This window comes from Dipodomys merriami, unplaced genomic scaffold (assembly GCF_024711535.1).
Source record: "Dipodomys merriami isolate MVZ:Mamm:240054 unplaced genomic scaffold, mDipMer1.0.p SCAF_1, whole genome shotgun sequence".
Classification (NCBI taxonomy): Eukaryota; Metazoa; Chordata; class Mammalia; order Rodentia; family Heteromyidae; genus Dipodomys; species Dipodomys merriami.
Genome location: NW_027202270.1, coordinates 135,760,713 through 135,787,627, shown reverse-complemented (window position 1 = coordinate 135,787,627; position 26,915 = coordinate 135,760,713). Strand labels below are relative to the sequence as shown.

The 26,915-nt window shown below is 43.1% G+C and overlaps 1 protein-coding gene across 2 annotated transcripts in view; it reads left to right on the top strand.

Moving 5' to 3' along the window:
• The window catches only part of Mthfd1 (methylenetetrahydrofolate dehydrogenase, cyclohydrolase and formyltetrahydrofolate synthetase 1), a 74,151-nt gene that overhangs the window by 4,487 nt on the left and 42,749 nt on the right, over positions 1-26,915 (top strand). The window contains exons 1-7 of one of the 2 annotated variants that reach the window (XM_070031930.1): positions 2,402-2,527; positions 10,009-10,093; positions 19,836-19,895; positions 20,284-20,337; positions 22,662-22,798; positions 22,948-23,048; positions 25,604-25,740. In XM_070031930.1, coding sequence (XP_069888031.1) covers positions 2,517-2,527; positions 10,009-10,093; positions 19,836-19,895; positions 20,284-20,337; positions 22,662-22,798; positions 22,948-23,048; positions 25,604-25,740 — 585 coding nt within the window. In that variant the 5' untranslated portion in view covers positions 2,402-2,516. Of the gene's footprint in view, positions 1-2,401; positions 2,528-10,008; positions 10,094-19,835; positions 19,896-20,283; positions 20,338-22,661; positions 22,799-22,947; positions 23,049-25,603; positions 25,741-26,915 lie in introns of those variants that run through there. The other variant, XM_070031923.1, reaches the window with a different exon arrangement.

Below are 26,915 nucleotides of genomic sequence, written 5' to 3'. Positions count from 1 at the left end.
CAAATGCCAGACAGTCAAACCATTGTTGGTCCTAAAAACCCCATTCACCACTTACTTTTCATTAAGTGATCACTCGATCACTATCCTGATCACCCTCCCTACCCCCTCTTTTTTTTTTTTTTTTGTGGTACTAGTGTTTAAACACAGGGCTTTGCTCTTGATAGGCAGGTGTTCTACCAATTGAGCCTCTGCTACCAGCTCCCTTTTTTGCTTTAGTTATTTTTCAGGTAGGGGCTCTTATTTTTGCCTGTGTTGGACTTGGAGCATTCGTATGGTATTCCTCCTACTGTGTACTACCAATAAATAACAGCTTATTTACTGAGATGGGATCATGCTAATTTTTAATTTGATCTGGCCCTTGACCTACAGTCCTCCTTCTCGTCTCCTTGCCGTTTGTCTGTTTAAGACAGTGTCTTGTTATGGAGTCTAGGCTAGTCTTGAACACATGATCCTTCTGTCTTAGCTTTCTGAGTGGTGGCTACCTGTGTGTACCACCAAATCTGTACTACTATCATGCTGTTATCCTGACTTTCAACACTAGATTGTTTGTTTTTGTGGTACTGAGGTTGAATTCAGGGTCTTGCACTTGGTCTGTGAGTATTCTGTCATTTGAGGCACATCTTAGCCCTTAAACTTTGACTATTTTGAACTTTATATATATATATGTATATGTATATACATATATATACATATATATGACATCATGGAGTGTAAGTGTCTTTCTTTTCTTGTCTGGCTTTTTAAAAGAAATTGTTATTATTAAGGTGATGTACAGAGGGATTCCCATTTCACAAGTCAGGTATTGAATATATTTCTTTTTGGGCAATATCACCTTTTCCTTCACTCTTTCCCAGTTTCCCCTTCCTGTCCCCATCCACATACGGTATGTTCATTTTCAACATAGCGTCTAGTGAGTACCACTGCTGCATTTGTTCACCCTTTGTTCTTCCATTTCTTTTCTTTTTTTTTTTCTCTCTCTTTTTTTTTTTTTTTGTCAGTTGTGAGTCTTGAACTCTGGGCCTGGTCGCTGTCCCTGCACTCTTCAACACAAGGCTAGTGTTCTACCACTTGAGCCACAGCACCACTTCCTATTTTCTGAGTGGTTTAAGGGAGATAAGAGTCTCACGGACTTTCTAACCCAAGCTGGCTTTGAACCTTGATCCTCAGATCTCAGCCTCCTGAGTAGCTAGGATTGCAGGCTTGAGCCACCATACTTGGCTTGTCTGGCTTCTTTTAGTCATCTTTGTGCTTCTGAGATTATCTAGGGCTGTCTGTAGTTACAGGTCATTGATTCTCATTGCTGTAGTACATTCTATTGTGTGCATGTATTTGCTTATCTGTGGACATTTGGGTTTCCAGATTTGAGCATAGTACTGCTACAAACATCCTTTCATGTGTGCTCTAGTGGACCATTATAATATATATTTCTCTGTAGGATATATGTCTAAGAGGTGGAGGTAGGAGGATGGTGAATTTCAGGCTTGCCTAGGCTGTATAGCAAGACCCTATCTCAATAAAAGAGGAAGCCAGGTGCCAGAGGCTCACGCCAGTAATCCTAGCTACTCAGGAAGCTGAGATCTGAGGATGACAGTTCAAAGCCAGCCCAGGCAGGAAAGTCCGTGAGACTCTTATCTCCAATAAACCACTAGAAAACCAGAAGTGGTGCTGTGTCTCAAGTGGTAGAGCACTGGCCTTGAGCTAAAGAGCGCAGGGACAGTGCCCAAACCCAGGCTTCAAGCTGGTGGTGGGCTGGTGGTAGTAGTGGTGGAAGGCAGCTGCTGGTGGCTCTTACCTGTAATCCTCGCTATTCAGAGTGATGTACAGAGGAGTTCAGAGGATAATGGTTCAAAACCAGCCCAGGCAGACAAATTCAAGACTCTTATCTCCAATTAACCAGTAAAAAGCCAAAAGTAGAAATATGGGGGCTGGGAATGTGGCTTAGTGGTAGAGTGCTTATCTGGCATGCATGAAGCCCTGGGTTCAATTCCTCAGTACCATACAAACAAAAAGCCAGAAGTGGTGCTGGTAGTTCAAGTGGTAGAGTGCTATCCTTGAGCAAAAGCTCAGGGACAGCATCTAGGCCCTAAGTTCAAGCCCCAGGACCAGCAAAACCAAAATAAAACATCAACAACAAAAAACTTACGTGAAATATGGAAGATTCTAGTGCAACTCAGAAGTCCTGTGCAGAAGAGCAGGGGGAGTTCCTGAGAGGCGGTACCTTCTTAACAAGGGCACGCAGCCAGGCATGTTGCAGTAAGAGTGTCACAGAGTCCAATGCTGGCGGTACTTACTGTCCCATGGTACCAATAAAAATCCTAACTGGGCATTTGTTTGTTTTCATCAGGAGAGCTGTGATCAGGCAGTTTGGCAACGGGGCTTTGAGCAGGGGTGTATGGTCCCTAATCTGCCCTCCATTTGTATGAAAGACCTTCTGGAGAACAGGTGTTGAGCCAGCCTATCTTTGAGAAGAGCCCTTGGAGCTGGGGAAAGGGCATCATGCAGTCAGGCGGAGGTTAATGGGTAGCGGGTAAGGACTGCTGTGTAACCTCACAAAAGCCCATTTCCCTCTCTTTCCTCTCGGAGCCGTGGGGCTGGATGGAGGGAACTGTCTATTCCTTGAGGTTGCCTGGAGGATTAAGAAAATATGCAAGACCATGTGCTAGCATTTTATAGGTGCATTTTCTGACATCTGATACACAGTTTAAAAGGTCCCCATCACTCCTTTCATTACTCGATTTACTCCTCGATGCTGCTGCTGTAAACCCTTGATCCTGATGCCACAGTCAGCCACTAAGCCACCTCTCCTTTATGTTGCAGCCACAAGTTATATAACTTGCCCACGTGTTCCAGGGCCGGTGGTAGAAGCTCGTGAATGCATTTTCCCTCCTTACGAACTGTTGTCCCTTGCTTGCTAAATGGAATTGCAAACTTTTATGTCCACCAAGAGGCAGCATAGGGTTTGGTTCTCCTTGAGCATTTTCTACTATTAGGAAATGAAACAACCAATTGATCTGTTTGGGAATCACCCATATGGATTTCCTTCTGTTCTTTTGGAGTTGTTTTTATAGCTAGAGACAGATCAAACCTTACCTTGTTAGATAAGCTCCCCTATTCTCCCCTATGGGCGAGAAGTTTGCCAAAGGAAGATCCAGCTTTGGATCACTCATTGAGCAATGAGTGTCAGGGATAGAGGAGTATTTCTGTAAAGTATTATGCCAGACCCTGTCAGGAACTTGCCTGTACTACCCACAGACTTAATACAATGACCCTTGCTTTGGGCATTGATGTCTTATTGGTCACTACTGATTTATTAACTAGCTTATGGCCCAAAGTCTTGCTACTTACTATTTTCTTTTTGGGACTTTCTCCTATAGGAAGTGTGTGTGTGTGTGTGTGTGTGTGTGTGTGTGTGTGTGTGTGTGTGTGTGTGTGTGTGTGTGTGTGTGTGTGTGTGTGTGTGTGTGTGTGTGTGTGTGTGTGTTGGGGCTTCAACTTGGGGCCTAGGTGCTATCCCTGAGGTTTAGCACTCCACCACTTTGAACCACAGCACCACTTCCAGTTTTCTGATGGTTACTTGGAGGAAAGTCTCATGGGCTTTCCTGCTGAGAGCTGGTTTTGATCCTCAGATCCCAGCCTCCTGAGTAGCTAGGATTACAAGCATGAGCCACCAATGCCTGGCTCAAAGGAGCCTTTGACCTACTTTTCCCTTCTAAGAGGCGATAGACAGCTTAGGCTTCCACATTCCCTGTATGATGAACCAGAAGCCTTGTAAGGCATGTGTGGCTGTTTCTTGGAGCCATGATCAATTCTGATGGCTAAATGGGGTTAGATAATCATCCAATGTTGAGACTAATTCTGGATGTGAGGCCCTGGCTGGCAGAGCTCTGGCAGCAGCTCTCCTTTGTTGGCATCTAGAGCCACCCTCTTGTTTTAGGACTCTGACTCATAACAGAAAAGTAGCCTAGAAGCCAAATGTTTTGCTTTGTTTGACTTAGAGAATTATTTTTTTTAATATGATTTTTTTTTGGGGGGGGGGGTTCGGTCGTGGGGCCTGAACTCTGGGCCTGGACGCTGTCCCTCAGCTCTTCAGCTCAAGGCTAGCGCTCTGCCACTTGAGCCACAGCGCCACTTCCGGCTTTTTTCTTTTTGCTTATGTGGTGCTGAGGAATCGAACCCAGGGCCTCACACAAGCAAGGCAAGCGCTCTACCACTGAGCCATCTTCCCAGCCCCTAAGTGTGATTTTTTTCAGCACATATAAATGTCTGTAATTACACATAAAAATCTGAATGCCTGTCTTTGAAAGACAATGGAAAATTTAGCAATACTGTACTCTGTATTCCAGGTTTGTTTGTTTTTTTCATGGTAACTCAAGTTTGCTTTATGTATTTAGTTTCAAATGTATTCTGTATTATTTATTTGTTTGTTTGTTTATATTTGGTGTAGGAACTGGAGTTTGAGCTCTGGACCTGAGCACTGTCTCTTAGCTTTTTTGCTTGTGCTGACACTATCATTTGAACTACATCTCTACTTCTGGCTTTTTACAGGTTAATTGAAAATAAGAGTCTCAGGGACTTTCCTGCCCAGGCTGGCTTTGAACTTTGATCCTTAGATTTCAGATATAAGTCACTGATCCCTAGCGTTCTGCATTCTGTTTTGTATTTGGTGGGGGTAGGGAGTAGGTAGGTATAGAAGTTTGAAAAAGTATTTTGTGCCAATAATGGGGCTTGAACTTAAGGCCTCTAGCTTTCACTTAGTTTTTTCCATTCAGCTTTTTCCACTCATTGCTGGTGTCCTACCACTTGAACTACACTTCCAGTTGGCTTTTTGCTAGTGAACTGGAGATAAGACTTGATCTGATTTGTCTGCTGGACTGACTTTAAGCCTAGATTCACAATTCTCAGCCTCTAGGGTTATAGAGGTGAACTACTAGCAGCCAGCAGCATCACATTTCTTTCTTTCTTTTTTTTTTTTTTTGGTCGGTCCTGGGGCTTGAACTCTGGGCTTAGGCGCTGTCCTGCACTCTTCAGCTGAAAGCCAGGGTCTACCGCTTGAGCCACTTCTGGTTTTCTAGGGGTTTATTGGAGATAAGAGACTCACAGATGTTCCTGCCAGGGCTGGCTTTGAACCGTGATCCTCAGATCTCAGCCTCCTAAGTACAGGCATGAGCCACCAGTTTCCAGCTAACATCACATTTCCAGCTAACATCACATTAAGCTTTCAAAAACATATTTGAGGGGGCTGGGAAGGTGGCTCAGTGGTAGAGCACTTGCCTTGCATGCTCGAGGCCCTGGGTTCGATTCCTCAGCACCACATAAGAAAAAAGCCGGAAGTGGCGCTGTGGCTCAAGTGGTAGAGTGCTAACCTTGAGCTGAAGAGCTGAGGGACAGTGCCCAGGCCCAGAGTTCAGGCCCCACGACCAGACTCAAAAAAAAAAAAATATTTGAGGTACCTGTCAACTTAATAAATATTTGGGTTATATTTCCATTTACTGTAAATACTCTCATAATAGCAGTACTATTATCAGCTAACTTATGTATACTAATACGATGTAGCTTTTGGAAAAACAATTAGGTTTCTTTTAAGAAGGTAATTTGTCTTTCAGTTTGATTTAAATGACTAGGAATTTGAAATATGTAGTTCTTAAAACACTAGGTGGCCTCATAATCATATTTATTTTCACAAAGAACTACATATTGTTTGGTTTTTGGGTTTTGTTTTGTTTTGTTTTTTTGGTCGGTCATGGGGCTTGAACTCTGGGCTTGGGCGCTGTCCCTATGCTCTTCAGCTCAAGGCAAACCGCGCTACCTCTTGAGCCACAGTACCACTTTTGGTTTTCTAGAAGTTTATTGGAGATAAGAGTCTCACGGACTTTCCTGCCTGGGCTGGCTTTGAACAATGATCCACAGATCTCAGCCTCCCGAGAAGCTAGGGTTATGGGTGTGAGCCACTGGCGCCCGGCTTAAGGTTTTTTGTTTTTTTAAATTAATATGTAATCCTAGCACGAAGGAGGCTGAGACAAGAGGACCAGAAGTTTAAGGACAGGGCTGGGAAGATGGCTCAGTGGTAGAAGCGCTTGCCTTGCATGCATTACGCCCTGGGTTTGATTCGTCAGCACCTCATAAGCAGAAAAAGCTGTAAGTGGCGCTGTGGCTCAAGTGGTAGAGTGCTAGCCTTGAGCTGAAGAGCTGAGGGACAGCGCCCAGGCCCAGAGTTCAGGCCCCATGACCGACAAAAAAAAAAAAAAAAAAAAAAAAGAGACAGAGAGACAGAGAGGTGTGAGGACAGCTGACTAGATCTTGTCTTTTTTTTTGTTTTTTGGTTGGTCATGGGTCCTGAACTCTGGGCCTGGGTGCTGTCCCTGAGCTCTTCAGTTCAGAGCAAGCACGCTACCACTTGAGCCACAACACCACTTCTGGTTTTCTGGTGGTTACGTGGAGATAAAAGTCTCACAGACTTAACTGCCCCGTCTGGCTTTGAACGAGGAACCTGAGATCTCAGCCTCCTGAGTAGTTAGGATTATAGGGTTGAGCCACTGGTGCCGGCTAGATCTTGTCTTAAAACAAAATTGAAGTACTTTTTTTTTCTTCTGTGCCAGTACTGGGGCTTGAACTGGGCATGGGCCCTTAAGCTTTTTTTGTTGTTCAAGTCTGTTTGTTGCTTTATGACTTGAACCACAGTTTCTCAGTCAGGCTGTTTGGTGGTTAATTGGAGATAAGTCTTACAGTTGGTTGTGGGGCCTGAACTCTGGGCCTGAGCGCTGTCCCTCAGCTCTTAAGCTCAAGGCTAGTGCTCTACTGTTTGAGCCACAGCACCACTTCTGGCTTTTTCTACTTATGTGGTGCTGAGAAATTGAACCTAGGGACTCAAACATGCAAGGCAAGCACTCTACCACTGAGCCACCTTCCGAGCCCCTGGGCACAGTCCCTTAGCTTTTTGATTCAAGGCTAGTGCTCTACCACATGAGCCACACCTTTAAGGTTAATTGGAGATGATAGTCTCATAGACTTTCCTGCCCACTCTAGCTTTGAACTGTGATCCTCATATCTCAGCCCCCTGAATAACTAGGATTCCAGGCATGCTTTGCTTCCCCTGTCCTCCCCTCACCCCCCCCCCCCCCCCCCAGCCAGGTGAAGTCTTGCTATGCAGCCTAGGCAAGCCTGAGACTCAAAGTGATTCTTTTTAGGGTCCGGTCGTGGGCCTGAACTCTGGGCCTGGGCACTGTCCCTCAGCTCTTCAGCTCAAGGCTAGCACTCTACCACTTGAGCCACAGCACCACTTCCGGCTTTTTTTTTCTGCTTATGTGGTGCTGAGGAATGGAACCCAAGGCCTCATGCATGCAAGTCAAGTGCTCTACCACTGAGCCACCTTCCCAGCCCTCAAAGTGAAACTCTTATCTCAAAATAACAACGACATAAAACAACCATCTCTTATTGATATCCTGGCTATGTTGTGTAAAAGTGGTTCAAATGTTAGCTTAATAAGCAAGTCTATTTGGAAGGACATTCCCTGACAGGGAACTTCAGAAATAATTCTGCTTCATAAGAAGAGTTTCAGAGTCAGTGTGACTGATCTCCAGCTATAATCTTTTTAAAGTATATGTGGGGGGGGGGGGAAGGAATGGCACACTTAGGCTAATTTAACTGGTAGCAAAGAACTATGGAACATTTTGTTCTTTGTTCTTAACCTACTGAGCTAAAACATTTTCCAGCTGCACCACCTGTGGTACTAGATTTCCATAGCCTGCCACCTGCTGGGTCTAAGTATTATTTTTATTTGTCCCTTAGGTCCTTAGTTCTCAAATGGCCATTTATTGTGGAATCTTTATAAGCTTTGGTAAATAAATTCACTATCTTATGAAATCTCTGTGCTGTAGGATATTTGTGGTTGACAGTCTTTCTACCTCCATTTCACACCCCCCAAAAGCTGAGTCATTTGTATATACACATGGCTTTTTTTTTTTCTGCGCTTCATGTCAGTGTATTTGGGGGGTAGGGGTGGGGGGTGGGGGGGCATGAAGGGGGATGCTGCTGTAGGTATGGAACTCAAGGAGACCTGCCTTGAGCACACTGTCCCTTTACCTTTGTGTTTAAGGCTAGCACTCTACCATTTGAGCCACAGCTCTACTTCTGGCTTTTTGCTGTTTAATTGGAGATTAGCATCTCATAGAGGGCTGGGAAGGTGGCTCAGTGGTAGAGTGCTTGCCTCCTATGCATGAGGGCCTAGGTTCAATTCCTCAACACCACATAAACAGAAAAAGCCAGAAGTGGTGCTGTGGCTTAAGTGGTAAAGTGCTAGCCTTGAGCTGAAGAGCTCAGGGACTGTGCCCAGGCCCAGAGTTCAAGCCCCATGACCGACAAAAAAAAAAAAAAACCTCATAGATTTTCCTGCCTAGGTTGTCTTCAAACCTCAATCATCAGGGCTCAGCCTCCTGAGTAGCTAGGATTATTGGAGTGAGCCACTGATACCTGCCTTAGAATCCAATACTTTGTATCAACACCAAAATCTACACCCAACTTTCTCTGTCTTGGAATTGTGCATTTGTAGCAATGTCTTACTGATTTTTGCCATTGTCAATTCAGCAACCACAACAAACCCTTAAAAATGTAAGTTACACTATCTCAGCCCTGTTTAAAAACCCTAATGGCTTCCTGTCATATTTATTTATTTATTTTCCAGTCAAGGGACTTGAACTCTGGGCCTGGGTGCTGTCCCTCAGCTCTTCAGCTCAAGGCTAGTGCTCTACCACTTGAGCCACAGCACCACTTCTAGTTTTCTGAGTGGTTTTTTGGAGATAAGAGTCTCACAGACTTTCCTACCTGGGCTGGCTTTGAACCTTGACCCTCAGATCTCAGCCTCCTGAGTAGCTAGGATTACAGACATGAGCCACCTGCGCCCGGCTTCCTGTCATATTTAGAATAAAAAACAGCCTACTTGATTTGGTTACTGTCAGGCCTCTGGAGAGCAGAGGCAGCTGAGAAAAGCCACTTCCTTATACACCACCTGTCCCAATCATTCTTCACTAGCCTGAAACCGTTCAAACTCGCCAAGTAAGTTGTGTGCTAAATGTTCCTGCTGATCTTAGCTTATCTTCACTGGTCTAGTAAACACCAAGATAAGATATTTCTTTTAACTTCCTTGCCTGTTTATATCAGTGAAAGTATGGAGAAATGGAGCTGGGAGTAGCTTGTTTACAATAAGAGAAGAATGTCTATGTGTATCTGTCAAATGTGGTTTACATATATAAAATGAAGAAAGGTGAATGATAAAATTGGCTCACAAGAGACAGAAACCTGTCCAAATCCTCCAACACAATTGGACAAGATTGGGCTATTTTAAATATTTACTTACGGATGTTATTTACTTGGTGTCTTACCATTTTGTCAGGGAGGTATATATGTGGGTAAATTACCTTGGTTTCATAAGAGATTATAACTTTAATCTTCTGTTAAAAATTTTTGTAAGAAAAATTATTTCATGAACTGGAATATAATTTGTAAGCTCACATTGAATTTGGAGTGGGATGCACTGATTTATCATTCAGTCTTATGTCATTAGCCTATGATTATATTACTAGGATAAGCTAAGGTAAAGATAAAACCTTTTGGCCCTGTACTGGTGGCTCACCCTTGTAATCTTAGTTACTCCGGAGGCTTGAGATATAAGGATTGCAGTTCAAAGCTGGCCTGAACAGGAAAGTGCATGAAACTCTTTATCTCCAGTTAACCACCAAAAAGCCAGAAATGGAGTTGTGGCTCAAGTGGTAGAGTGCTAGTCTTGAACAAAAGAGTTCAGGTGCAGCATGTAGGCCCTGTGTTCAAGGCCCATGGCTGACACACACACAAAAAATCCATGTCAACTTGAAAATTTGATGTATATGTACATATAAGACCAGATAAGAGCTATTGAGAGAAAGTGTTTTGTTTCAAAGAGAAATGCATCTTATAGCCCTCACTTATTTTTGTTTGAGTCATGAAAAGTGTTAACTCCAACTTTCTCTTTTCTTCTAGGCAAATAAGGGAGAGACTGAAGAACCAAGTCACTCAGATGAAGGAGCAAGTACCAGGCTTTATACCCAGTCTGGCAATTTTGCAGGTAGTATTGTAGTTTATTTCCATTAATGTCACCCTTAAATCAATCTGTCCCTGGCATTAGAGACAGTAGACTTCAGACCTCTCCTCTCCTTTTTTATTTTCTTTTTTTTGCTTTTGAGAAGCCTGTCTTGTGACTTTCTCTGGGAAGTATAGAAGAATCATGGACTTCCAAATTGAAATGGTACTGACAGCTCAAAAAATGACTCACAAGGTCTGAGAATGTGGCTTAATGGTAAGAGTGCTTGCCTAGCATGCATGAAGCCCTGGATTTGATTCCTTAGTACCACATACACAGAAAAATCCAGAAGTGGCGCTGTGGCTCAAGTGGTAGAGTGCTAACCGTTAGCACCAATTATCATGGACAGAGCCTAGGCCTTGAATTCAAGCTCTAGGACCAGCAAAAAAAAAAAAAAAAAGACTCTATCCTGTGATTAGTAAAATGAGTTTAATAGGAGTAGACAGCCATGGAAGGCTGAATTAATCTGAAGTCACTTATACCTCTCCACCACGCTTGGGGCTTCTTCTATTTCCTCTGTGTGTGTGTGTGTGTGTGTGTGTGTGTGTGTGTGTGTGTGTGTGTGTGTGTGTGTGTGTGTGTGTGTGTGTGTGTGTGTGTGTGTGTGTGTGTGTGTGTGTGTGTGTGTGTGTGTGTGTGTGTGTGTGTACACACAGGTGCTTGTGTGCAGTACTGGGTTTGAATTCAGGGCTTAGGCACTGTCCCTTAGCTATTTCCCTCAAAGCTGGCACTCTTCCACTTGAGCTATACGTCTACTTTTGGCTTTTTGCTGTATAACTAGAGATAAAAGTCATTCAAACTTTTTTGCCTGGGCTGGCTGCAAACTAAGATCTTCAGATCACAGCTTGCTGAGTAGCTAGCATTATAGGCATGAGCCACTGGCACCAGACTTCTTTGTTTTTTTGAGATAGGGTTTTGATAGGGGCCCAGGTTGGCCTTGAACTCAGTCTTTTAGCTTCAGCTGGGATTGTAGGCTTGTACTCCCATGCCTGGACATTTTGTTTATGAAATTTAGTGAAAAGAGAATTATGATTTTTTTTTTAATGTGTTGTACAACCCTACACCATCTGGCACCATAGAAGAGCTAAATTCCTCTCCCCTCCTGCATTTGCTTTCTTACTGTGTGCTCCTGATGTCAGCCTCCCACACAGCTCCAGCATGACAGGCATACCACTGAGCCCAGTTATGGGTTGAAAAGGAGTATGGTGAGTTTTTCTGCCTGGGCTGGATTCAACCTGTGGTTTTCCCAATCTCAGCCTCCCAAGTAGCTATGATCATAGGTGTGAGCCACTGGTATCTGCTCCCACCCTCTTATTCAATGTCATTATTATACATATCAGTGTTGTCCACTGTGATATTTCAGTACATGTGTTCAGTATACACTGATGATGAAATACAGTTTCCATTTATCTACTACCCCTCTTCCCCCAGTCCCTTCCCAACCTCCAGTAATGACTATTTTGTATTTGGGTCAACTTTGTTTAGCTTCTATGTATGAAAGAAAACATACAGTCTCTTTGTCTGGCTTATTTTACTTAATAAAATGGTCAGTAATTTCATCCATTTTGCTACAAGTGATTAGATTTATTCACCTGTATGGCTGAATAATATGCTACTATGTGTATGTAACACATTTTATTTTTATCTGCTCATCTCTTGATAGGCACCTAGGCACAGGCACCATATCTTAGGTGTGTGTGTATGTGTGGGAGCACCCATGCCAACCAATTTTGGGGCTTAAACTGAGAGCCATCTACTCTTGCTTAGCTATTTTGCTCAAAGTTGACGCTCTACCACTTGAGCCACAGCTCTGATTCTGGCTTTTTGCTGGTTTATTGGAGTCAAGAATCTTACATTTGTTTGCTGAGGCTGGCTTTGAACCATGATCCTCAGATTTCAACCTCCTGAGTAGCTACAATTATAGGCATGAGACATTGGTGCCTGGCAATCTTAGCTATTTTGAACAGTGCTGCAATAAACATGAGAATGCTGGTATTACATAGTGTGTTGATCTTGTTTCCTGTAAATATATACCCCAAATAGTTGAATCATCGACTTTTATCTTAAAAGAAAAATACAAACAAAACAAAAAACAAGTGCTTGTGAGATGTAGATTAAAAGGAACTCTTACAGACTGATATAATATAAATTAGTACAGTCCTTATGGAAGGCCTTATGGAGGTACTCTGTTTTTTTTGGGTCCGGTTGTGGGCCTGAACTCTGGGCCTGGACTGCTGTCCCTCAGCTCTTTACCTCAAGGCTGGCGCTTTACCACTTGAGCCACAGCACCACTTTTGGCTTTTTTTTCTGCTTATGTGGTGCTGAGGAATTGAACCCAGGGCCTCATGCATGCAAGGCAAGCACTCTACCACTGAACCACCTTCCCAGCCCCATGGAGGTACTTCTGAAAACTCACAGATCTTTTAGAAAGGTAGTGAGATCATCCAAGAACATGGAGTACACTTCAAGGACCATTACCTTAGGTGATTTTATCTGGTAGGACAATAAAATAACTTCTAAATCAAGATGTCCACTAAGTTAGGGGTTCTTGCTTTCTCAGACACCACTTACTTCCCTAGACCCATCTTTCAGAGCTCTTAGTCATCTGGTTCTTTTCCCCAGTCCTACAGTTCATGAGAGAATACTTTCAAATTTATATATAGAGTGCTTCTTTTCTGACCTCCAGCTTTATGTAGTAGGAAATCATTCAATAAATATTTTTGCAGACGGCTGGGTTCAATTGGCCCATACCTGTAAATCCTAGCTATTCAGGAGGCTGCGATTTGAGGATTGAGGCTGAAAGCCAGCCTAGGCAGAAAAATCTGACTTATCTCTGACTCACCAGCAACGAGCCAGAAGTGGAGATGTGACCCAAAATGGTAGAATACCAGCCTTCAGTAGAAAACCTAAGGGAGGACACTCTGGCTCTGAGTTCAAGCCCCAGTACCAACCAAAATTTAAAAGTATTATATGGGCAAACGTACAAATGAATGTCTATATTTTGGATGGCAGGAAGGAACATAGCTTTTTGTTTGAAACCTCAGAAATACTGGCTTCCTCACCTCATGTTCTCTATGGAGGTCTCCACAAACATTATTTAATCCCTTGCTAAGTTTGTTTCTTGTTTACCAAGAATTTCAGAGTGAGTGGTACTTAAATACCACCACTTCTGCCCTTTTGCTCTTTAGCCCTTAGCTGAGAAGGAGGCAGGCACAGAGGCTTGACCCGCCTTCTAAGTGGTGGTGGGTTTTCCTTTATTTGAAAGGTATTAAGGGTCAAAGGTGGGGCTGGGAATGTGGCTTTGTGGTAGAGTGCTTGCCTAGCATGCATGAAGCCCTGGGTTTGATTCCTCAGAGACAGTGCCCAGGCCCTGTCACCCAGGCCCCCCCCCCCCCCCCACAGTCAAAGGTATATGGTAAGTGTCTGCTTGATGCATTTGGTAACTGGTTATTCCTTGGCTTATTTTTCTAAATGGTTGTAGGAAAAGTATATGCCCTAGGCAAGAAATTTGTTTTTAGGTTGGAAGTATAGGTGTGGTGGAGTACATGCCTAGCATATATGAGGCCTGGATTTCAACCCTTAATTTCCAAAGGAAAGAAGAAAAAGAAAAAAAAGCTGAGCACCTGTGGCTCATGCCTGCAATCCTAGCTACACAGGAGGCTGAGACTTGGAGGATTACAATTCAGAGCTATCCTGGGTGGGAAAGTCTGTGAAATTCCCTCTTCAATTAAGCAAAATGCTAGGCTGGAGGCCTGGCGTAAGTGGCAGTCCTGAGTGAAAATATCCAGGGGAGAACATGATGCTCTGAGTTAAAAATAATCAAACGGAGTCACGTGTGCTGAAGTTTGAAGCCACCAAGCTGAAACTAACCACTTTGCTTGGCCTTCTGAGAATCAGGATTGAGAATTACAGCCAAATTTCCGAAAGTGGCGAGTTTCAATCTTTTCTCCAAAAACAGGTGACTAAAGAAAACTGATGTTAATCAAGGACTTCTGCGTCACACTAGTTCTGTTTTATGTAATTTTGTCATAGGACAACCCCCTTGGTTTGTAATCTTGGAAAGTGTTTAGGGTTTTTTTTTGTGAATTTACTTCACATGTATTGATTAGAAGCACTTTTGTACACATGCCTGTCTCCTATGTCCTGGCCTACAAAGCAGTGGTAGAATATTCCAGTCCTGTACTTTAGCCTCAGTCCTGGACTTTAGCCCCAGACACACCACTTAGATAAAGTGTTGTCTCTAGTTTTTTTGTAACTTGGAGTGGAAACTGCTATCTTCCTGCATTCCCCAGCACGCTTCTTGTAAGTTCTTGGGTTCTCTTTCCTCTCTTGATTCCTGCTGCTCTACCCCTGGGGCTACTATAGTCCTCTGCTCACTGGTTTTAGGCCTCTGCCATGGACTCCTGCTCCTTGTCCTTTTGACCTGAATGGAAGTGCCTGTTAAAATGCACATGTGATCACCATCCATCCAGTTACACCTACTATACCTTTATGGAGGAAGTGGTGGTGATACTACTTACACTGTGAGGAGTTCACTACCACTCCGGAGGTGAGAACTGATTTCTCAAGTATGATAATTGATGCTCAAAAGAAGATCTTGAGTAGCTTACCCAAAGTCTCAGGAAGGGACTGAATCTGAGACCTGAATCAATCTAGCCCTGGCTCCAGCACCCATTTGTTTTTCCTCTTTACTTTTCCTATCTGTTAACATGCAAAGACCAACTGCTTTAAGAAAACAAGAAAATAGCTTATTCTGAGTCAATATGAGTGACTGGCCCTGAAATGTGGGCTTCAGTTATTTTGATTTACTTTTTTTTGGTCGGTCGTGGGGTCTGAACTCTGGGCCTGGGTGCTGTCCCTCAGCTTTTCAGCTCAAGGCTAGCTCTCTACCACTTGAGCCACAGTGCCACTTCCGGCTTTTTTTCTTTTTGCTTATGTGGTGCTGAGGAATCGAACCCAGGGCCTCAGGCATGCAAGGCAAGCGCTCTACCACTAAGCGCTCTACCACTGAGCCACCTTCCCAGCCCCTGCTTCAGTTATTTTGAATGGCGTATTTCACCTTGACAACTTTCCAGAACTTTTTTGCATTGGTGGTGGGGCTCACTGGTAGATGGGCTACTGGTAGGGTGGAGGATAAGCCTGTGCCCTTTGTGATTATTTCATTCTTAGCTAGGTGTGTCAAGTTTATAGTCCAAGAACCTTATCTAAACATCAAAAGATGCTAGATAGGATACTAAGTGTTTGGTAAATGGCTATTAAAGGGTCTAAGAATGACCTTTGATAACTTTAGCTCTTGATTTGAAATATTTCATTTCTGTAATAAAGCCAATATATTTAGCCATAGTTAGCAGTGTACAGGATGTTTATACAGATGCTGCTTCTTCGGAGAATGTCAGTCTCCACATTCCCTAGCATTTTAGCAAGACATTCATGCAGCTGGGATGATGGCCAAAGGAAAGGATCATGAGTTCTAAGCCAGCTTAGACTACATAGTGAGACTGTCTCAAAAAATGAACAAACAACAACTACAAAAAGGATTCTAAAGTTGAACATTTTTTTTCTTTTTAAGAATGGACAGGTAGGGCTGAAGGTGTAGCTCAGCAGTTAGAGTACCTGCCTAACTCTTGTGCCAGAGGGCTAGAGTTCAAACCCAAGTACCATCAAATTAAAATAAAAAATGGACAGTAGCTACCCACCAACCCCTCAAGATGACTGCTCACTCACTCGCTAAGTACCTGAATATTTATAGGAAATATTTTTATCTTTTTCATAAAAGACATAAATTAGGCTTGCTTCTATCACTTATTCTAAAATATTTTGGTTATTAATATTAAAATAGCTAATGTTTACTTTCTACCAGGAACCATGGAGAGTACTTTGTATAGTGACTTACTTGGTTCTTACAAAACAAATGGACAAAAGTAATAAAATAATAACTAAATTGACCTGAATGACTATATAATGTTTCTAAAATGGAAAGAAAAATTACTGAGAGATAAATACCCAAGATACTTCGTGATATAAAACACTGGCAATGAGCCTGGTGCCAGTAGCTCACACCTGTAATACTAGCTACTTAGGCGGCTGAGATCTAAGGATTAAAGTTCAAAGCCAGCTTGGGCAGGGAAGTCTTATCTCCAATTGCAGACTCTTATCTCCAATTAACAGAAAAACCGTGTGACTCTGTGGCTCACGTGGTAGAGTGCTTGCCTTGGGCTAAAGAGAACTGGGACAGCACCCAGGCTCTGAGTTCAAGCCCCATTACTGGCAAAACAAACAAACACAACACAACACTGGTAAACTGTGGCCTGAGTCCAAGGGCTACCAGATTATACATGGTTAAAGTGGCTACTGTGACAGGCCTGTGGCCCACAGAGCCTAGAATATAGAATATGCCCCTTTTAATCTTTTCCTGAAACAGCTTGCAGATTTCTATTTAACAAAGAACTGCAGTCCCATTCTAGAATTGAGCTTTTTAAAATGGAGTAATGCACAACCACTTTGAAGAAAGAGATTAGCATTCCTGATAAAATGCTTAAGTGATATTCTTGATAAACTGAAGTGGGATTAAGGTTTGTTCTGAGACACGTCTTCCACCCACCACCTGACTGCCAGTCAAGAATCTAATGTTCTTTAAACATTCATCTAGTCTATCAGTTATTATATAACCACTTTTCCTTATAAAATGCTGGAAATGTAGCTCAGTGGTCTAGCACTTGGTATGCCTGAGGCGTTGGGTTCAGTCCAGAAAAAAAGGAAAACAAAAAGACTCAAGTTCTTTTCAGAGAACTGTTGAAATTCTAGAAGTTTCCCTTGCAATTCATATAACTCACAGAAGTAAGACAGTTGAAGCTGGGGTGCAGGTCCTGATCCTGAAATCTGAGGGCAGTATCTGGTTACATTGGCCACTGGCAAGGTCTAGAAATACCGTTAGGAAGACGGGCCTCCTCTGCTCTGCTCTGTTCAAAGGAGCCAGGCCTCAGTTATCTCTGGATCCCAGGCCCAACGAAACTAGGAGTTCTGCTGGTCAGATCCAGCCACTTGCCCAGAGAAATAATATACTGTTATGTGACAGCTATGGGAAGACAGCACTTCAGTATACCTTCACGTTTCTTGAGGGCATACACAAGAGTTTTAGGTTTTCTAGGAAAAGAACTGGGCAGAGAGAGCTATATGTAATGACTAAACAGTCCCTGTCAAAGTAAGGCTTGCTTGATCATTACGTTATTTCAGTGCTTGGTTGGGAGGCATTTCAGAAAAGTTGTTATCTTGGTCTTCACTGCTCCAGATTCTCCAGTCATCTTCCCCTTGGGGATGGTCTGTCTTGTGGAATCTGTTTTTCCTTGGAAGATGTTCTTCTTCAGTGATAAGTTGGATCCTTCCAGGATTTCAAGGAGATTGTAAAGTGACCTCACAGACAATGGTTTGGAGCAAGGACACGTAGAAAATGGAGGCAGGGATGCCAAGCTTTTCCCCTGCTTTTTACTTATTCCCTGGGCTCTGCAAAAGCTTTTATGCCTTTAACAAAACCACTTGTCAGCTCTCTCTCTCCATTTTGGGGAAAACCTTACTGTATTGGTTTTTGACTTTGGGACATGGGCAAATATTTGTAAAATAAAATTTTACAGCTGAGTGGTGTAATGTAAAAGCCACAAATATATTCATAATTAAGGAAGTGAGACAGTGTAGTGACATTATAGGTTCAAAGGATTTGGCTCCTACGCTGACTCTTTTTTTTTTTTTTTTTTTTTTTTTTTTTGTCGGTCATGGGGCTTGAACTCCGGGCCTGGGCACTGTCCCTCAGCTCTTCAGCTCAAGGCGAGCGCTCTACCACTTGAGCTACAGCGCCACTTCCGGTTTTCTGGTGGTTTATTAGAGATAGGAGTCTCACGGTCTCTCCTGCCGGGCTGGCTTTGAACCTCGATCCTCAGATCTCAGCCTCCTGAGTAGCTAGGATTACAGGCGTGAGCCACCAGCGCCCGGCAACCTACGCTGACTCTTATGTGGAGGTGGCCATTTGCCTTCTGGTTCTCTTGGGGGTCTTCTCTGTATAAGTCCTCACAACTTGTTTCTTCTCTGTAGCTGGGCACAAAGCTTCTATTTTTCTTGGTGAGGACATGGAATATGCCTCTCAGTGCTCCTGCCTCTTTGGTGTCTTGCTTTCCTGACTATGATTTCTCAGCCCTCCATGATCTATTGTCCTGGTATGCCAGCAGAATTCCACTCTTTTTTGCTTGCTTGCTTGCTTGCTCGGGCTCTCCATTCATTCATTCATTCATTGTGCCAGTATTTGGGCTTAAACTCAGGGCCTTTCATCTTCACAGTTTTTTGTTTGTTTGTTTGTTTTTGGCCAGTCCTGGGCTTGAACTCTGGGCCTAGGCACTGTCCCTGAGCCTCTTTGTGCTCAAAGCTAGTGCTCCACCACTTGAGCCACAGCACCACTTCTGGCTTTTTTGAGTAGTTTATCGGAGATGAGAGTCTCATGGACTTCCCTGTCTGGGCTGGCTTTGAATTGTGATCTTCAGCTCTTAGCCTCCTGAGTAGCCACTAGTGCCATGCTCACTTAGCTTTTTCACTCAAGTTTGGCTCTCTACCACTGAAACTATACCTCCACTTGTGGCTTTTGCTAGTTAATTGGAAATAAGAGTCTGGAAGATGTATCTGCCCAGACTGGCTTTAAACCTCTAATTGAAGCCTCCTGCGTAGCTAGGATTACAGGTATTAGCCCCCATGCCCTTCTGATTCCACATATCTTTTTTTCTTTTTTCTTTTTTTTTTTGTATCGGTCATGGGGCTTGAACTCTGGGCTGGATGCTGTCCCTCTGTTCTTCACCTCAAGGCTAGTGCTCTACCACTTAAGCCGTAGTGCCACTTCCGTTTTTCTGAGTGGTTTATTGGAGATAAGAGTCTGGCAGACTTTCCTGCCCAGGCTGGCTTTGTACTGTGATCCTCAGATCTCAGCCTCCCGAGTAGCTAGGATTACAGGCGCGAGCCACCAGCGCTGGGCTTGATTCCATGTTTCTTACAGGACTTGCTTCGTTTCTAGTACACATACAGACATCCTCTATCGTTTTCTTTTTCATTTTTTGGTGGTGCTGGGAAATGAACTTTCAGCACCAAGCTTGCTAGGCAAGTGCTCTGCACTTTGAACCAGCCCACTATTTTGCTCTGGTTGTTTTGAGACAAGGTGTCAATTGTTCTCTGGGTTGACCTGAACTATCATCTTCCTATCATGCTTCTTGCCATACCTGAGCTGACAGGCATGTGACACCACATACAGCCTTTTCTGTTGAGATGAGACTCTTGAACTTTTTGTGCTCAGGCTGACCTAGAATTGCAGTTCTCTCAATCTCAGCCTCCCTGGTGGCTGGGTTGACAAGCATGTACTACAGGGCCCAGACCCTCCCTTCCTTCCTTTATTTTTTTTAGGTAGGGTCTCACCCTGTGGCCAGGCAATCCTTTAGCTCCTGGGCTTCAGTGGTTCTCCCCCTAATAGCAATGCCTGCAGACACATGCTTCAGTGGGACTCTGAGGAGTACAGATATAATGCCCCTTGTACTCATTCCCCAAGCCTGCCTCAACAGCCTCCTTTTTCTCCTGTAGAAATGCTCTGTACCTAGAGTGACACAGCTCAGATGCTTCTTTTATCAAAACTATAATTGTAGAAGCTTTTCTATATACTTTGCCTTTCCCTAATTGTCTGATTTGCATGTATTTGTTATTCTAGGTTGGCAACAGAGATGATTCCAATCTTTATATAAATGCGAAGCTGAAGGCTGCTGAAGAGGTAAAGCCTTGCTCAGTGTTGCTGTCACTCTCCTCAGCACCCCAATTTTTGACATTTACACCTCACCCTTTGGGCTCCTCCCCTTAACACTTTTTCTGCTTCTAGTAGACATTAGTTTACCTATTTGGTGGTGTTCGATTGTCCTGGATGCTTTCTCATTGATGTCCTTGCTTCCAAAAGAGCTGTTATAGTGGACATGAAATAATGTAAAGTGCACAAGTGACCAGTGACAGTGAATGATGAGTGGGTTGAATGAGGAAAGAATTCTTCTGAACACTTAGGGTGAAGTGATGTCTAACACCAGTTGTTTTATTCACATTCTTAAAAGAAATGGACTCACCTCTAAAGTTTTCCTTCTACTTAACTGTTTAAACATTCGTTTTTACAGGTTGGGATCAAAGCCACTCACATTAAGTTGCCAAGAACGGCCACAGAATCTGAGGTGAGCCCTTATGAACTGAGGGTGAAGAGGGCAGCAGAAGCGCTGACCTGTCTGCTTGTGGGTTTAGTGGAACTTTAGGGACTAAGATACATTTTGCAGGTAATGTTTTCTTTGCCAGTTCCACCTCTGGAAGGTTCTTGAGCCTGGTATAGTTCTTGGGCATCAACATTTGATACTCAAAGTCAGAGTGCAGCACCATTTGCTTCCAGATCATCTGTGGTGTTCCTCCAACATGATCACTGGTTCTGTAATTGGCTTCAATTTAAAAAACAGTTGTGGAGGCTGGGAATGTGGCTTAGTGGTAGAGTGCTTGCCTAGCATGTATGAAGCCCTGGGTAAGCCAGAAGTGGCGCTGTGGCTCATGTGGTAGAGAGCTAGCCATGAACATGAAGTCCTGGGTTTGATCCCTCAGTATCACATAAACAGAAAAAGCCCGGAGTGGTATTGTGGCTCAAGTAGTTGAGTGCTAGGTTTGAGAAAAAGGGACAGTGCCCAGATCCTGAGTTCAAGCCCCAGGACTGGCAAAACAAAACAAAACAAACAAACAACATTTATGTATCCTACTTATATGATGTTCAACCATAGGCAAACAAATTGCAAAAGAGAATAAGCACAACAAATCAGTGGTGATTAGTCAGCACAACTGTTAACTGTAGGTGGGAGGTTAACTGAAGAAGAGCAGAAGGCAAAGAACTTTCTGAAGTCATGGAAATGTTTGTGCCGCGCTAGCCACTCTGGCTACCTCTGGACCCCATCACACTTTTGAGTTTAATTAAAAGGAAATTCTTGGTAATACTAGCCTTTTTTCAAGTATTCAGTATTGTCATTTCATATTGTAAGATGTAAATTAGACAACATTTTACCTAAAGGATTACTTAACATTGTTGGACACTTTTCTTGTTGTTCTTCCAAGTCTTGTTCGTATTCTAGGGAAGTGAGTTTTAGTCCTCATCTTCATCTGGATTAATTTCAAAGTGACATAATTTATAATTAACATTCTTGCTAGTTAGCAACCATGTACTAATGACTCAGATGATTCTTTAAATATTTTTTGGCAATCAGGCTCAAATATTTTTTGAAAGAGTTTGTAAATCATACTGATTTATTTTATTTATTTATCTATATATTACTTGAGACAGGGGATTACTGTGTACCTCAGGTTGGCTTTGAGCCTGCAATCCTCCTGAGTGCTGATATTACAGGTGTATACCATCACATCTGGCTAATTATGGTGATCTTGCTTTTGATCCTTTTGATAGTTGAGACCTCTCCATCAGGATTCCTAGATTTTTCCACTCACTTTGATTCAGCCTGAGAAAACTGCTTGACATTAGCAGCATCTATAATATCTGCTACAGAGTTTGAACTTCAAATGGATGAATTCAGAACTTGTTTCTTTTTCACCACAAGCTTCTTCATGGGCACCATGACGGAAGTAGAGACAAAAAGGACTGCTTGTTACCATGATTTGCATGGTTGTGACATGGGCTGTTGCAGTAATAAGTTGTTAAGCTTGACTTTCTTGGCAGATTGTTTTCGAAACACCTGAAGGATTATGTTAGTCAGTTTTTCATTGCTGTGACAGTTCCTATTGTTCCTAAAATAATTACATTATGAGGAATTCAGATTTGTTACAGATCAGGGTTTTAGAGGTTTCAATCCATGGTTTTTGTTTTCCCATTTCCTGGAATTCGTTTCAATAAATATTATTTTATTTGATCTGAAGCGTGTGTGTGAATGCCTGGAATCCTGTGTAATTTACCATGTTCCAGTGTATATTAAATCTAGCTTCCACAAATGAGAGAAAACATGTACTATTTGTCTCTCTGAGCTTGGCTTACCAATCCATGGTCATTTGGCCTGTCACTTTGGGTCTGACAGCACAATCCATGGTGGCCAGAGCACATGGCAGAGGAAGCCTGCTCAACTTCATGGTGTCCAGGAAGCAGAGAAAGGGAGGGAGAGAGGGTCAGAGTTGAGGGGGTGGGGAGGGAGGGAGTTCATCTCTCAGTATCTTATTCAAAGTCATTCTCCCAAGGGGCTCAGTGTCCTTCCTGCGGTGTCCCCCATTTGTCAGGATTGCCACAGTCCGGGGTCCAAAATTCAACACATGAATCATTAGGGGACATTTTGAATCCAAACAGATATATTCTAGTTAAGACAGCATCTCACTCAGGGTTCAAGAGGAACGTAGATTCTGACAGGACTATAATAATGAAACGCTTGAAGGAAAATAGGGCAGCTTGACTTTTCCTTGGAAAGTTGTTTCTTCCTCTTTTGACTTGTATGCGGTAACAAATTGCATGTGCTACTATTACTTTTAGGTGTTGAAGCAGATCACATTCTTGAATGAAGACTCCACAGTGCATGGCTTCATAGTGCAGCTGCCGTTAGATTCCGAGAATCCCATTAACACTGAAGTGATCATCAATGCTGTTGCACCTGAAAAGGATGTGGACGGGTAAGCGTGGCTTTCTTTCTATATTGTCCTGTGCAGTTTTATTTAGACTACATGTCTAGTTTGGGAATGTATCATATTTGTTCCTAAAGAAGAAAAGAGACCTGATTATCTTTATTTCCCTTTATTTTTGATTACCTTTGTGGTTTCAGGTTGACAAGTATCAGTGCTGGCAAACTTGCTAGAGGTGATCTAAATGACTGTTTCATTCCTTGTACACCTAAAGGATGCTTGGAACTAATCAAGAAGACAGGTAAAATTAACAACCATTTAGACAACAGGAAAGTTGTTTCTTGGAGCCTACCTTGACTTGTAGAGGTATAGAGGGAAATATACTCTGAACCATGAGTAAATGGGCTTGATTAGAAAGGTAGCCTATTCAGGACCTTTGCCTAAATTCTCAATTTTGTCAACAGACCTATGAAGTATGTGCTATTGTTATTTAACAGATAAGATAACAAGCTTGGGAGTAGGTGAATTGGCACAAACCTATAATCCTAGCACTGAGGAGGAAGAGAAAGGAAGTTGAGAGTTTGAGGAGGAAGAGAAAGGAAGTTGAGAGTTTGAGGCCAGCCTGGTAAGATCTTTTAAAAAACCAAAGGCTGGGGCTATGGCTTAGTAGTAGAGTGCCTACCAGCATATATATGCCCCTGGATATGATCCCTATCACCATCAAAAAGAAGAGAGGAAGAGAGGGAAAAGAAGGGGAAATAGGCTCAGAAAAATGAAGAGAGACTAATAGAGTCAAGATTTGAACTCAGTTTTTGAGTTCAAGCCATTATTTTTGTGGAAATATATCTTGTATGGTAATATTAATTCAAAATGTATGAAAGTGTACACAGTACAGGGCACCTCTTGCACCTATATACCTAGCTACTCAGGAGGCTGAGATCTGAGGATCACAGTTCAAAGCCAGCCTGGGCAGGAAAGTCCTTGAGACTTTTTATCTCCAATAAACCACTCAGAAAACCAGAACTGGTGTTGTGGCTCAAGTGGTAGCGGCTAGCCTTGAACAAAAAAGCTCAGTGACACACCCAGGCCCTGAGTTTGAGCCCCATGAACAACAACAGAAGTGTACACAGTGAAAAGTCCCATCCAGGAATCTAGCATCTCCAGAGTGGCTCCAAAAGTAGACAGATGGCAGGACATGTTATGTCTTTCACAGTTGGCTATATTACACTTATATAGCTAGTACCTTGGTATTTTCATCTCATTATAAATACTTTTAACAGAGGTTATTTTTTTTTTTAGAAGAACAACTAGGTCAGAAGTTTTAAGCAGAAAGTTTTGACAGCCTAAATGAAATTTTTCTGTGGTTAGCAAGAAAAGGTCAAACCAGAAACCTTGGGACAGCTGTGACAGACAGTTCAGTCACATATTCTTCAGCATATTTAGCAAACGTTACCACTTAATGAAAACAAATCCTATGAACGACAATACTGTAGGCTTCCCATTCTATCTTCTTTTTTTTTTTCGGTTGTGGGGCTTGAACTCTGATCTTGGGCTCTGTCCCTGTACTCTTCAGCTCAAGGCGAGCGCTCTTCTATTTGAGCCACAGTGCCACTTCCAGTTTTCTAGTGGTTTATTGGAGATAAGAGTTTCATAGACTTTTCTGCCTGGGCTGGCTTTGAACTGTGATCCTTAGATCTCAGCCTCCTGCGTAGCTAGGATTACAGGCGTGAGCCACCGATGCTCGGCTCCCACTCTATCTTCTTCACTGTGAAGTTACCCTTTGCCCTAAGGCAGCTTTGAGTCTAAAAAAATCATAAAAAGTACAGAATGTTCCTTCCTTCACTCCCTCCTGCCTTTCCTTCCTCCCTTCTCCCTCCCATCTTGTCACCTTCCCTTCTTCTTTTTCCTTCCCTTCTTTGACTTTGAAGTCATTACTAATAGATGATCATGATGTGGACATTAAGCAAAAGCTAGTCTTTTTCTGATTAAATTGATTTTATACAAGATATGTAATTGAAACAAACTGCCTCAAGCAAGAGTCCACAGTCCTCAGTAGAGGGTCTAGATAGCATCTTAAAGACCTTTTCTTGGCTTCCTTCTGTGTAGACAGCTCATTCTCAGGGTCTTCATGGTGGCCCTAAGCAGTGACAACCTCATTCTGTCCTGTACCTAACAGACATAGAATGGCTTTCATTGACTAGAGATGGAACAGAGACACTTGTCCACTATGGGTGCTTACCCTTGTCACCACTGGGAAGTAGAGTTGAAGTCAGAACTGAATAATGAATGCTAAGTCACCAAAAAGGAAGCCTTCCATTACAATTATATTTCCCTGAAAGTAATCCTATGGCTCAGGTCCTAAGTCAAAAGAGAAATTTGGATGAGGAACTCCATGCAGAAATTTGCCAACATTGGAAGAAACACCTGATACCAATCTAATTGCCTTGACTTCTGTGTTGTTCCATACACCTTAGTGGGTATAACTGTTTTGCCCGTGTAATTTAATCTGATAACTTCTTTCATATGGCTGTTTAACTGTATGCAAGGGTTTCTTTTCTTTCTTTCTTTTTTTTTTGAGTGTAGGATTTCTTCCCACTCTCCTATGAGTCAATGAATAGATCTTGGCCTAAGCTGCTCTCCAAAACCCACATAAACAAGGACAGTGTGCAAGTCCCAATCTAGCAGAAGCCCCGTAGAACTGAAAATATTATTAGCAAACAGAGTGTTTTGAGGAGGGTTTGTGTTTGATGCTAAGAACCTGCTTTCATGCACTTGCTCTTAACTTTTTGTTTAAGTGGCATGTGAAGGAGAGGTAGCTATGTTTTCCAATCTGATCCATGCTGGCTTTTCTTTCAGGGGTACAGATTGCTGGAAGGCATGCTGTGGTGGTCGGGCGCAGTAAAATAGTTGGTGCCCCCATGCATGATTTGCTCCTGTGGAATAATGCTACGGTGACCACCTGCCACTCAAAGACTGCCAATCTCGGTGAAGAGGTAAGAAGTGGGTGGGAGGATATCTTACCCTCATTATCTCACTTAACTCCTGTAATTATGCTGTGTTTCTTGTTTCCTTTTACAAGAAGCATTCCAGTTACAAACTTGTCCAAGTTTATACAGACTTCATTCTGCCAGTATACTATCTGTTTTATTAATTTACTTACAGTCAGGCCTGGGGCTTGAACTCAGGGCCTGGGCACTGTCCCTGAGCTGCTTTTGCTCAAGGCTAGTACTCTACCACTTGAGAGCCACAGCAACACTTCCAGCTTTTTCTGTTTATGTGATACTGAGGAATCGAACTCAGGGCTTCATGCATGTGAGGCAAGCACTCTACCACTAAGCCACATTCCCAGCCCCTATACTATTTCAAATAGTCTCACTCTAGAGTCCGGCCTAGCTTTGAACTAGGAATCTTGTCTTGACTTCCCAGGTGTTCGGATGTTCAGATTACAGCATGCATTGTCACATATACTTTCTATAACGGTCAGTCTCATTGCAGACAGGACTCCACAATCTAGGCACTCTACCTCCCTGCCACATGTCCCATATGTGTGACAGTAGTGGCCTTGGAGGTGGTGGTACCTCAGAGGAGACTGTGAACAGTGGACATCTGCAGAAACCTGCTCTTGGTCCTATGTCAGGTTCCAGGGATGCTCCCATGTCCACACTCAGCCCAGGGATGCTCCCATGTCCACACTCTTGTTGTTAATACAGTTTGGGTGTGGGAGAAAGCAGAGAGAAGCCCCCTCTAAGCCACTGCCCCCACTGCCCTGCAGGTCTCCTTGCTCTCCTCACTACCTAAAATGTGTGTGCAGGAGTGAGCCTAGCACGTAGAGGGCTGCGAGGAATGGCACGTGGCTGGCATTTGAGGCTCACAGTCGAATGTCCTTTCTGTGCATTTTTTTGTTTTTTTTTTTGGTCTGGTCGTGGTGCTTGAACTCTGGACCTGGGTGCTGTCCCTCAGCTCTTCAGCTCAAGGCGAGCACTCTAACTCTTGAGCCACAGCGCCACTTCCGGTTTTCTAATGGTTTATTCGAGATAAGAGTTTCACAGACTTTGCTGCCTGGGCTGGCTTTGAACCACAATCCTCAGCTCTCAGCCTCCTAAGTAGCTAGGATTACAGGTGAGAGCCATCGCGCCCAGCTTATCATTCTTTTTATTATTTAATTTCT